Here is a 13118-nt window from a genome sequence, read left to right on the forward strand (position 1 = left end):
AGTAATACTTCTGTACTTCCAGAGAACAAGGAAGTTGTGAGTTGTTTTATGCTGACTCATACCAAGGTTATCTCTAGCCCTATATTGTCAACCTTGAATTTGTGCACCTCTCGAACATCACAGGTGAAGGTCTTAACCTGCTCATTAAAAAAGATCCTTTTGCAGGAGATCTCTCTGAGCACTGAGCATAGGGCTTTGTTTATACGAGGTAGGTGTTCCGGTACTGAGACATTGGTCCTCCCTGAGTAAGATCTTCTTGGCCTGAAACTATCAGTCCCCGATAGCAATTTCCACAGACTCAACAGTGTAAACATTGTATTTCATGAAAGCTTTGTTTTTGCCCTTTCGGAAATTGTATGGAGCATAACCTTTCGATATGAAATACCCATATCTGTGATGGGAGAAGAGAATGACAGCAGCTCATAAGCTTTCCCAGCATTTCTGATTATCCTACAACTTTGATCATGAGCGCTTTCAGGGGAAAAAATAATCTCAGGCTTTCTGCTCTTGGCCATTGAAGTCCCTGAGATTAAAGGAACCCCCTGGAGCCCTGAGACTCAGGGGGCATCCATGCTTTCAAGTCTGCTCAAAGCATTCCACTGCTCAGGCCACCAAGGCCAGCCCCCTGTTCAATATGGCCCCTTTGCCATTCTTTCACACACTATGTATACCCATTAGTACACCCTTCCCTGTTCCTTCTGCCCTTCCTCTTGGGGAGTTTATATGTCTCTGATGAGAAGCTCCCCAAGAGGAAGGGCAGAAGGAACAGGGAAGGGTGTACTAGTGGTTATATATAGCCCATGTTCAGCTGGAATTGCCAGTAATTTGGATCATGATTTCCTCACCAGGGCTAGGGTTCAAAGAGTATCGCAAGATTGTTCAACACTGGTGCATGCATCTGGGTTTCTCGGTTTCTTTTTTCCTCATTTCAGCTCCACGCAGGGCACTTTTTAACATATTTTTACATCCATCCCAGTCTCTGCTGAGTGGCTGTGCAAGAGTCCAGGCCCTCATCCAGGGTTGTGATTCTGTTGGCAAATTAAGGCACAGCAAAGACTAATGTCTTTAGGAAATGTGGCTTATTTGAACCTAAAGTCTTCAATGGTGAGAGTTCAGATGCACCAGTGCAGCACTGGAGTCCAAGGCATCCTGCACACCATCTCTGCACCTCTGTCCTAACCTGCCAAGATGGTTCTGCCCTGCATGGCCTCTGCCTAGAGTTCTAGCTCTACCCTTTCCCTTCCCAAACACCCTTACCAGGAAAAACCCAAGCCTTGTGTAAAGCAGATTCCCCCCCCCTGTCTGCACAGCCCACCCCTCCCGTGTTTTCCTATGTCATGGAAGATGAACTCCCCACTCTGTCCACCAGCAAAGAATGTCTTGTCCTGGTGATGCCTTGCTTCAGCACCTTTTGTCATTCTTTGTTATTCTATCCCAAGTGGGGCCCTGGCCTCAAGAAGACGTTTAGCCTGTGTTTTTCACTGATTTGGCATCGTCCCTTCAATAATTTCTGGCATTGAAAGCCCCCCCCCAAAAAAAAAAAATTCTGTTACCCCAAATCTGTAACAATATAAAGTGCAAGGGAAATCCTCTCCTAGTCCTCTTGAATCATCCCCCCCCCCCCGAAAAAATTCCAAAATGTCCTCCTGAAGTGCCCTTTTAATTCCTCTTGGCCCAGGTTTAGGGAAAACAAAATACAAATGTAGATGCTATCTGTGTTTGCTTTCGTAGATTTTCACGGGTATAGGAATGCAGGTTTTGGTGTCTTCGGGTGTCTTCCCGTGTAAGAGTCGGGGTGTCTGTGCGACGTTTCGACGAGGTCTCACTCGTCATCTTCAGGCTGGTGCTTTCGGCTTCTTGTTACTGGAACAGAGCAGAGTCTGGTGTTTGAGTTCTTATAAATACTGTTGAGGGGTGTGGTGTATAGCCTCCAACGTGTTTTCCTCTAGACTCTAGACTCTGTGATTTAGGATTTACCATCCTGTTTCAGGCTAAATGGCTTAGCCTTGTTCAAGGTGTGCACGCTCTCTCTCTCTCTCTCATGCAAACACACACACAATTTTTTTTGGAAAAATCAAATGCACAAGGCTGTATTTGACAAATGTTGAGTGTATGACAAATATCATGTCCAATTTGACCCTAAGCACCTCTGTTAAGTAAGCACTGAAGAAAACTTTTATTTATTATTTATTTATTTTCTATACCGCTTTATATTTTTTTAAAAAAATCTCAAAGTGGTTTACAGCATATTAAATCAATAAAACAATCTGACGTAAGTCAAATATAGAGTATACAGGCAAAGCAACATAACAGGAAACTAAAATATTCTCTTAAAGATTTCAAACTAGAACATTACAAAGGAGGTCAACTACAGAATACATACCGGTATTTAACGTAGTAGGGCTGGGTGAGTCTGGACCCCGCCCCCTAGGCCAGTTGGAAAAGGCCTTGCAGGGAGCGGCCTTCACGCCTCAGAGCTGGATGATGTTCCTCTGGCCTCATGAGGAGCCTCTTCAGTAGAACGGGTGAGTCTGGGTCTCACCCAGACTTTTCCACTTCGATTTCAGAGGATGAGAGGTGTTTCTGGGAAAAAATGTTCCATCTCCCATTACCATGCATTAGCTGACATAGTTGTGTGTGTGTGTTTTACTCTTTGGCAGCTGAGGAGAGTATCCCTGAGTATGCGCTGAGTGCATTTCTATTTAACTGAGTAACAATGTAACCAGGCCACATTGATTGCGCTTTCTGAGCTTCAGGCCCTCAGATGACAGGAAGGCAAGCTCTTATCCTTGCTCTAAATGGCTTAATATTGCAGATGAAGATCATAAACAGTGGAATCAAGAAGACAGCATGCCCATCTGATGTCCATTTTTGCAGGGAAAGTGCCTCTGGCCACTTGGAAACAACACTGTGATTCCTTCCATTATTATGAAACATTAAACACCTGTTTTTAGTGAGCTTCTGTGCTCTTTCCCTTTGCCCTGACTTTCCGCACTGCACAGTGTCTCTGGGCAAGTCAGCATTTTCCTTTCTCTTCACATACCTGGATTATCAGAGAGATTTTTTTTGCTTACATCAGCTCACCGGTCCTGTTCTTTTTTTCTTTTCTTTTTTACATCATTCAGCCCCATTCCATTGACTTCATGATGCTAATCTTGAATTCCCAGAGCTTCTGGTCATTTTCAGAAAATGCAAGGATTATTGAGGCCCCTAGGAAACAAGGCGAATAAATACTTAGCAGAACACTCTAAGAAGAAAATGCTCAAAAGAGAGCATGGCTTTCTTTCCCACAACCCTTTCTCCACCTTTCAGCCCAGAGGTTCAGGAGCAGAAAACAGGAGGGTCTCAGGGACAGAAAGGTTAGAGCTTTGATCTTGACTATTCCATCCATTTTTGTTTAACCTTTATTTCTTAAATGTTTTGAATTACATAGAAATGCAAAAAAAAGTATCTACTATAAAAAGCTGTCTCAACCGTGCAGTACAAATACTGACTTCAGTATTTTATAACAGAATGCAATATTTTGTTTACCATTTGAAGTCACTTTTTCTGTCAGGACTGGAGTTGGTAGAAAGGGGACCATTAACAGGAATGTGACCACAGCCTGGGCAGTACAGGTTATGGCATAAGTGTGGTCTTCTCTTGTGCCATCTGCATCTGCATCCCATTATGGATGTTCTGCCTACATATCTTCACCAGCAGAACAGCCCCAACCCTGGAATATTCTGCTGGTGTGTCCTTTGAGTTGGCAGTTTATCTCAGGGATTGTGCCCTAAAGCAGTAACAGCCAACTTGGGAGCAGCTGTCCGGCAGGAATCGAACTCTTGTATCACAAGGGGTTTGGACTAGATGACCCTTGGGTTCCTTCCAGCTCTACAGTTCTATGATTCCATGATACCTTTCAGATGTTGTTGCACTCCAGCTTGCATCAGCCCTGACCATTGGCCATGCCAGCAGGAGTGGAGGAGAGCTGGACTCTAACCAATTCTGGAGGGGACCACTTTGACTACCCCTGCCCTAAGGAGATTCTGCTGCTAATTTTATAACCAAACATTCATTTCCATACAGCATCTGAAACATACTTGGAATAAAAGTATTTGATGTTCTTCCTTCCCAGTGTATACAGTGGTACCTGTGCTGTGATTTAAAGAGGACTACACCAAAGTAAACAGTGGCTTCCTACATAGTGGCATGTTAATGTTTTGCTTTTATTTATTTATGTCGTCAGAACATTGTATTTGATCACTTAAGGGGATACGATAGCAATAGGAGAATCTTTCAATAAGAGCAAAGTGCTCCATTTATCTATACAGCAGAGAGTTTATGAAACAATTGCTTCTGTATTTGAGTGCCAAGAGTGTTCAGAAAGGTTATTTGTATAGTGTGCAGGTCTCAGTCAATAAGTGGAGTATTAATTTCTGTTGAGATATGAAGTTCTTTAAAAAAAAATAATGAGGCTGCTTCTATCCCAAGACTCCCCCTTCATATATCTAGATATCTCGATTTAGATCTAGGGGGCATGTAACATTTGCTGGTGACAATTCTCATTCTGATCCCAACTAATCCATCCTACATTCTCATATTATCTCAAGCTGTAACAGCACAACTTCACTGATGCTGTTGGAACTATTTCCAGCACTGCTGGACATCGATTTGGCTTCACGTATTGTAGTGGAGATATTGGTGTTTCTCAAACATACTATTGTTTTATAAGAAAAGTGTTGAAATCACCAGTCATTTGTTAGTTCTTTTAAAAAAGAAAATGAACCAAGCTTTTTTTCAACTTCATACCTTTCCAAATTACAAAATATTCTATAAAATTCCTTCTGGTCAGCCCTGTTTTGCATTCAGAGGGTTTCAGGTTCAATCCCTGGCAACTACTACTGGAGAGCCACTGTAAGTCTGTGTAGACAATACTAAGCAAAATGGACCAGTGGTCTGACTTGGTATAAAACTGCTCCCTGTCTTCCAGGAACAAATAGCACAATGACCATTAAAAGTAAGGAAGAAATGAGATCAGTTGCTACGAAGTAAATTTATTAATTTTTTTATACTAATCTAGAATCCACCTGTTAATGTTGTTGGAAGTACCACAGCAGAGATCATTCAGATTATGATTTAAGACATGGGTAGGCAAACTAAGGCCCGGGGGCCGGATCCGGCCCAATTGCCTTCTAAATCCAGCCTGTGGACGGACCAGGAATCAGAGTGTTTTTACATGAGAAGAATGTGTGCTTTTATTTAAAATGCATCTCTGGGTTATTTGTGGGGCATAGGAATTCATTCATTATTATTTTTTGAAATATTGTCTGGCCCACCACATGGTCTGAGGGACGGTGGACCGGCCCACGGCTGAAAAAGGTTGCTGACCCCTGATTTAAGAGTTCACTTATCATTAGAAGCAAGGATGGGGTTCCTGTTCCTGTTGTCGTAGACTGATGAAATAAAATTTATGAGTTTGTACATAAAGGTAACAAAAATATGATAAATCATTTGGATTGTCTGAACTCAGTGGTGGTGGGCAGCAGCTTGAAGGCATCTGGAAAATGTGTATGCTGGCAAAGCAGCCAATTCTAGCATGGACATTAAAAGATTGGGATTTGAATTACAGTATTCTTTTATTCGGTGCTTGTCATTTGGTCCTTGGTCTTAACTTTCAGCTAGCTGGTAGAGAGATCATACAACACTGGCATCAGATATACTGAGGAAGTTCGCTTGGCTCCTGCATTATCTTATAGCTCTGGTTGTCATAACTCTATTGTGAACCTGCACATGACAGTAGACGGAAGTACAAACACTCATAGCCTCAGTTCCAGAACACTTACTGTGCACATGAAGCCAGACTCCCTTCAAGCAAAGTCAGAATTCTACAAATCCACCAGAATAATTATGGCAAGAGGTACCCCCTACTCACACCTACTGTTTTTGATTATTATTACTTATATATTACTGAAGGCTTTTCCATTTGCCTTCTCTCTGGGGCGAAGCTTTCAACAGAACATTGCAAACAGAATAAAACTTCAAAAATGAAAAACTTCCCTAAACAGAGCTGCCTTCAGATGCCTTCTAAAAGTCATATACAGTGGTACCTCAGATTAAGTACTTAATTTGTTCCGGAGGTCCGTTCTTAAACTGAAGTACCACTTTAGCTAATGGGGCTTCCTGCTATTGCCGCGCGGCCGGAGCCCGATTTCTGTTCTTATCCTGAAGCACTATTTCTGGGTTAGTGGAGTGTGTAACCTGAAGCATATGTAACCCGAGGTACCACTGTAGTTGTTTATTTCCTTGACATCTGATGGGAGGGCATTCCACAGGGCAGGCACCACTACCGAGCAGGCACTCTGCCTGGTTCCCAGTAACCTAACTCTTGAACCCTTGGCACATGCTTAGGGAGGGACAGAACCACCACACCAAAGCTGAGAGAAACTGCCTCTCTGCCTCAGAGGAGTAGCAGCTGTAGAAGAAAACTGGGGGGGGGGATGCACAGTGGGGCCGGTCTCACACACCCAGGAAAAAAGAAGGCCCGTGACCTCCTCTCCTCTCCCCCCCCCAACTTGATGGACTACTCCAGTGTCACCTCAGATCCAAAGAACAGCATTAAGGCCATAATGAACTGAGTAACAGACCCTGAAGCACAAAAGGTCATGGGCTGCTCATGCACAAGTTCCTTAGGGAGAGCCTTTCCTCCTCCTTTCCTTTCCCACCAGCTGACACAACACTCCCTTCCCCACATCCAGCCCTTTAACTAAGCGATAGAACTACCAGAGAGCCCTCCTCGTGGCACCACCAGCACGCAGCTCGCCATCTCAACTCCTCCCCGCTTTCCTCCTCCCTTCAGCCAGCTGGGACCCCGCCGCCAGGTGCAGCCTGTCACACACACACACACACACACACACACCCTTTCCTTCAGCAGTACTCAAGCAGCAAGATGTCTTAGGCCAACCCTGCAACTACTATTTTAATGCATTGAGTACCAATACCAAGGGCATTTGCAACTGAATGCAGTTGGAAGAAACCTTTTGAAAAGGCCAGCTTTCAAGCAAGTGAAGTAAAATATATTTCAAAGCTCTGTAGATTCCATTTATTCCATCTTGTGCCACGTCAACGCTGCGCTGCTTGTTGCGTCCTGTGAACTAAGGTGCTGGCTAGCTTCCACAAAACTTAACATCAGGCATGATCTCAGCTACCGTCTTTCTGAGATTCCAGCTAATACCACGCCTCTTCTCCTTGCTTCTCATAACTATGTTTTAGTTCTCTATCAGTGTATGCCAGATGTGAAGGAAATGAGCTGACCTTACAAATAAAGATCTTGTTTGTATTTGTTTTGGGATTATGGGGTTAAGCTGTTGGATGACATGCATCTTTGCCCACCCGGAAAAACAAGTTGATAGGTGACACTGTTTAATTTGAACAGAATGCTGTAGATATAGTTTAGTGGCTACAGCTAGGTTGTGGGTGTGGCCTACCTTGCTATAACAAGCTCTGACACACTTTACCCCTTGGAGAGGGAGGGGCAAATCACGCCATCCTGACTCCTGTCTTGGCTGCTTTCCCAGCTAGTAAGATTTTGTGTGCCTGTTTTTTGTCTGCATCAGTTTTGTCTGCATCAGTTAGTTTGTTCTGTGAGGTATTTGCCGGCAGGTAAGAGAGTATTTCTCCTGATTGCAGTACTGGGCATTGTCTGATTGCTGAGTAGATACAGCAGGGGTTTTGGTGTGGACCAGGACTGTCTTGCTAGAAGAAGCTTTACCATGGACAGCGAGGTCAACTGGGGCAGAACTGTCCCCAAAAGGGGTGACTCCAAACACATCACGTAGGTCACACCCTTGATATAGTCTTTGCCCCAAGTGATATGAGGGATGCACTGTTATCTGGTACAGTTTGGACAGATGGTGGCAGTTTCCTCCTGAAAGGGTGGTGGTCAAGTTTGGATGGCCCACCCTCAGACCTTGAGGAACCTAATGTGTTGCTGCATACTCTGGGGGGTTTTCCAGCAGAGAAAGGAGACATTCCTGTCAAAGCCTTGGTCTTGCTATGGAATGGTGAGATGAAACAACTGGCTGACATGATTGCTTCCAAGCATCCTCTCTGGCATTGTGAAGCCCAAGTGGTCCCTTGGTATTCTGGGCTATGAAACAGGCCAGGTGAGGACTAGGGCATAAGCAGTACAAGTCTCAATCTGATGTCAACCAAACATTGGTTGGAGCACGTAATTGTGGCTACCATGTAGCAGTGTAGGGTGCGTAAGAAGGCTCATTCTCCAGCTTGCATAACATCCTCTAGTATCCAGCTGGTGTAGTTGTTTCAGATAGTTTGAAAGTTACTGACTTTCGCTGGGAGGGAGGAGCCTTTGGAACATTGGAAGACCTACTGTGCCCCACTGGCTACACACTTTGAGGATAAAGTCACTCAACTTTGGAGTGACCTTGACTCTGCTTGCACAATAGGACTTCCCTCTCTCCTCCCCATGTATCCCCACGGATCCTCCAATCTGCTCTAGAGGACTGGGGAGCCCCCAGAATAGGTTTAGCAGGCAGGGAATGGGGGAAGTCTTGTGTTGCGGGTTGGAGGGGAGAAGTCTAGTTGTGCAAGAAGGCCTCTTTCCCCACATTCCCCACATGGTGCTACATTGGATTCTACCCATTGTGCTTTACAATGCATTTGCTGTCTTTATGTATGGGTACAATTGCTTTAATTTCCTATTGTTATCCTTCCAGGTGTTGAGTGGTGGGTGGGCAAGGGTTCCATAACCTAGAATATGCTCCTAGCTCTAGCCATTATTTCTTTGATCTCAGCCTTTAGCCTAGGAGTAGTTAACCTCCATATATTGTTTGACTACAACTCCCATAATACATGAATATTAGGCATGTTGGCTGGGGCTGATGGGTGTGGGAGTCCAGCAATATTTGGAGGACCACATATTGGTCACTCCTTGATTAACCCCATCAGGCTGTCTTCTGATGTCACTAGAGTGAAGCAGCAGTCGATGAAACCAGAAACGGTGTGTTGAATATTGAGGCATTCTTTGTGTGAATCAGCAACCATGTGGTCTGAGCACTTCCAGGGATAACAGTGAGTCTCCAGTGAGAATTTCCCATGTCTACAAAGGAAAGTCCTAAGCTAAGTCATAAGTTGAAGGAAGAGGGACCACTAGTTAGTGGAAGAGCACATTCATAGCATGGGAATTTCCCACCCATATTTGCTCCCTGAATTTCCAGTTAAATGACTCAGCAGGTAATGGGAAAACCATTTTCTCTGTCTGAGATTCTGGATAATATGCATCACAGACAAGAAGTAGGGAACCAGTGGCCTTTTGGGTGTTGCTGGACTACAACCCCCATTATCCCTGACCATTGGCCATGCTGGCTAAGGCTGAGACTTTCCAACATCTGGAAAGTCACCCATTCTGGGCTAGAGGGACAAATATCTTGACCTGATATAAGGCAGCTTCATATATCCTACGTATATCATCTGACTCTTATTTCTTCCTTCCAGATTCTGACCAGGGAAGTGTGCATATCCATCCCTCTTCTGTTTTGATAGATACCTTCAAGAGATGTAAATTGAGACACAGTCTAAGAATAATGAAGTTACTGGGACTCTTCCAGCCCTTTTCTGGCCGAACCTATAAAACCACATGTGGTGATTAATGCATCGTACAACTTAATACAACCTAATGATTTGTCTGAAAGGAGGAAGAAGAGAGGAAAGAAAAGGGAGAGGCCAAAACTAGGCAAAACTGACTTGGCAGAACATAAAAAGTGTATGAAGAGCCCTTCTGGATTCAACTAAACTTCCATCTGATCCAGCATCCTGCTTCCAGTTGTAGCCAACTAGATGGTTCCATGAGGTCTTCAAAAGCAGGACATGAAGGCAACAACCCTACTCTGTTACATGCCCCCACAATCTTTTATCCAGCTGTCTACTGCCTCTGAACATGGATGTTCCACTTAGCTATCATGGTTAATAACTATCTAAGAGACATGTCCTCAAGAAACCTGTCACACTACAACATTGCTAACAAGGAGTCTCAGTTGGATCTTTCTGCTGCAAGCTGCACATCTGAGGGTCCTTCCAGCAGAGAATGAATGTGCTCAGATTTGGGGATTTATTTAGACTTCAGTCTTTCTCTAAATATGCAACCAGAGGTGTTGTCTGATTCCTAGCATCTTTTCAGAGCCATGATGCAGGGGCCTCTTATGAAAGGCTGTGAAGGAAGGCATCTGGACAAGCTCTTCAAGGAATCAGACCTAACCACTTCTTCCAGAGTATGTGGAGCAGCAGCTGCCATGTGAGTCTGTACGGAAGCAAAATGATACTTCCCAATTACACCACCATGAATTCCACAGACGGTACAAGTGATTGGGGACAAGTGCCAACCGCAATTGTTCTCGCAGTCCTCATTATTGGGACTGTGTTTGGAAATGTGATGGTGTGTCTAGCTGTCTATTTCAACCGGAGGCTCCGCAACCTGACAAACTGCTTCATTGTCTCCTTGGCCTTCACAGACTTGCTGCTGGGCCTCATGGTGCTACCCTTTTCGGCCATCTATGAGGTCTCCTCCCATGAGTGGATCTTCAGTGTCACCTTGTGCAATATCTACATCAGCTTGGATGTCATGCTTTGCACAGCATCCATCCTCAACCTCTTCATGATTAGCCTTGATCGCTACTATGCTATCACAGCACCTCTCCGCTACAACACTATGGTCACTCCTAAGCGGGTGGCTGTGGCTATGTTCCTTATCTGGGTGGTGTCACTGATGGTCTCGTTCCTACCAATCCACTTGGCCTGGAACACCAATGGCAGCACTGTCCAGAACACACAGTTAACTGACGGGAAGCAGGAGTGCAAGCTGGAGGTCAATGCTGGGTATGTTCTGGTGGATGGCTTGCTTACGTTCTACCTCCCTCTGCTAGTCATGTGCATCACATACTACCGGATATTCAAAATAGCCAGGGAACAAGCAAAGAGGATCAACCACACCAACAGTTGCACAACCATCAGAAATGCATTACCCACTGTGAAGGAACACAAAGCCATTGTGACTCTTGCAGCTGTGATGGGAGCCTTCATTATCTGCTGGTTTCCTTATTTTACAGTGTTCACATATCGGGGTGTGACGGGTGAAGCATACAAAAGCCTGATGACCATTGTCATGTGGCTTGGTTACGCCAACTCAGCACTGAATCCAGTTTTATATGCTGCACTGAATAGGGACTTCCGGACAGCTTATCAGCGGTTACTCAGGTGTCGGAGAGTGGGACCAGATGCCAGAGAGGTTCCTCTAACACATGAGATGAGAAATAAGACTTGTAATAAGGAAAGTAAACTTCTACAGCTGCATACAATGAATGGAAAGAACCCTGTTGTCCAAGATGGCACAGACAGGTAAGCTTACTCTTACATTTGAGGGGGAATTGTTGTTGAGAGGGTTTTGGTGGTAGAAAAAGTGTTGGAACAGGTACCGTTTAGATTCAGGATGCATGCAAAATATATTTAAAGTTGCATTTGGTGCACTGTGGGGCATGCATCCACTGGCAGATTTGTTGGGAGCGATGAAATAAGTCTGGTTTTTCCTAACTCCAGCCCTGATTAGTCCCACCAAGGTATGTCCTGAACAACTTTTAAATCTTGTGCTTTTTCCCCTGCCAGGAAGCACAGGGAGAGATTTAACTTCGGATATATTCTGTCAAACAGAGGGAACCATCAAAGATATGCTACACACACAAACACATACACTACTAAATATATTGATGCAATCTTCGAGCGGTGTGTGATTCCAGGGGTTCCAGGCACTTACCCAGGGTCCTCTTTCCTTGGAATATGGGACAGCAGAGACTGTGGTGTTTATGATTTTTGGTTTATTTACACATATACACAACTTGAGCATTAACATTCCCAAAGGATCTGGTTTCTCCCATAGTCACAGGCTTGGATTCAAACAGACATCAGATATTTCTTTCAAACACTGCTCAACTCTCTTTTTCTAACCACCAGCCACTTGAGGGCAGGAGCCCCAACCATCTGTTATCTCACACAGATCTACTTCCTTGGTTCCCTTAATAGCCCATCACCTAAGCTATCACCTCAACAGGAAGCTTATATTTTAACACTTGCTCGCTCCGGGGGTTAGAAGAGTCTCTGCACACAGTCTACTTGCTCCCACCCCAAACTCCTAGCAGCATAATTATACATAAGAGAAATAAAATATTTTTTTAAAATCCTGCTAGGTGCATGACAGAAAATGCTGAGGAACTAATAAGATGTATCCGTACTAAATGAAACAACAGTCACTTGGGTTTGAAAGTGACTGGCAAAGGGGAAGGTAGACTGCTGCACTGCAGAACACTCCTTTTTGCAACTTTGGCAGTCACTGCATTTCAGATCCACACATGTTGTGCTTGCATGTGGCTTGAGTGGCAGCCAAGTTCATTAATCAGTACAAGCTCCCACTATATCTGTTGATTAAATTCTAGTCTGGGCTCTTCCTTTTCAATAACATGCAAGATAATACAACTATTATCTTAGTTATTAAGACTTAGGATATGGGAAAGACATCTCTGAAGTACTGGCTACAGAGGGATTGGGGGATGGTTGCCTGGCTCTGTGCAAGGATACCTAGGCTATGTCTCTTGTATTTAATGGCCCACTCCTAGATTACTTCAGCATGGCAGGAATACATGGTGAGAACATAATAAGAGCCCGGCTGGATCAGACCAAAGACCCATGTAGTCCACCCCCCTGTCCCAGATTCCTGTGGGAAGTCTGCAACATGGAGAGCAAAGTTCTCCTGGAAGTTACAAGCCTGCCATGGCAATCCCTTCCACATGATCTTAGGATCGTGATATTATTGGGAAGCAATCACATTTCAGAAGCATCCACGCTTTGAGGTAACATAGGGATGGGCCCTAAAGTATATAATTCTTCATTATAACTGTCAAATGAGAAGTATCTGAAGAAGTGTGCATGCACACGAAAGCTCATACCAAGAACTAACTTAGTTGGTCTTTAAGGTGCTACTGGAAGGAATTTTTTTATTTTGTCGAATGAGAAGCAACTGCTCTACATTAAGCCAGGTTTCTCTTTCGCAATCAGTCACTATTTCTACATGCAAT

At 44.2% G+C, this 13118-nt stretch overlaps 1 protein-coding gene and 1 long non-coding RNA gene across 6 annotated transcripts in view; both read left to right on the forward strand.

Annotated features, from left to right (window-relative positions):
- LOC309527102 overlaps positions 1–13118 on the forward strand; it is a 346237-nt gene that overhangs the window by 84647 nt on the left and 248472 nt on the right. The window lies entirely within an intron of this gene.
- The window catches only part of HRH2 (histamine receptor H2), a 32772-nt gene that overhangs the window by 6564 nt on the left and 13090 nt on the right, over positions 1–13118 (forward strand). For 4 of the 5 annotated variants that reach the window (XM_082214453.1, XM_082214456.1, XM_082214455.1 and 1 more), the window contains exon 2: positions 9496–11391. In XM_082214453.1, coding sequence (XP_082070579.1) covers positions 10271–11391 — 1121 coding nt within the window. In that variant the 5' untranslated portion in view covers positions 9496–10270. Of the gene's footprint in view, positions 1–7698; positions 7814–9495; positions 11392–13118 lie in introns of those variants that run through there. The other variant, XM_082214454.1, reaches the window with a different exon arrangement.

This window comes from Podarcis vaucheri (genome assembly GCF_965113315.1).
Source record: "Podarcis vaucheri genome assembly, chromosome: 2".
NCBI classification, from domain to species: Eukaryota; Metazoa; Chordata; class Lepidosauria; order Squamata; family Lacertidae; genus Podarcis; species Podarcis vaucheri.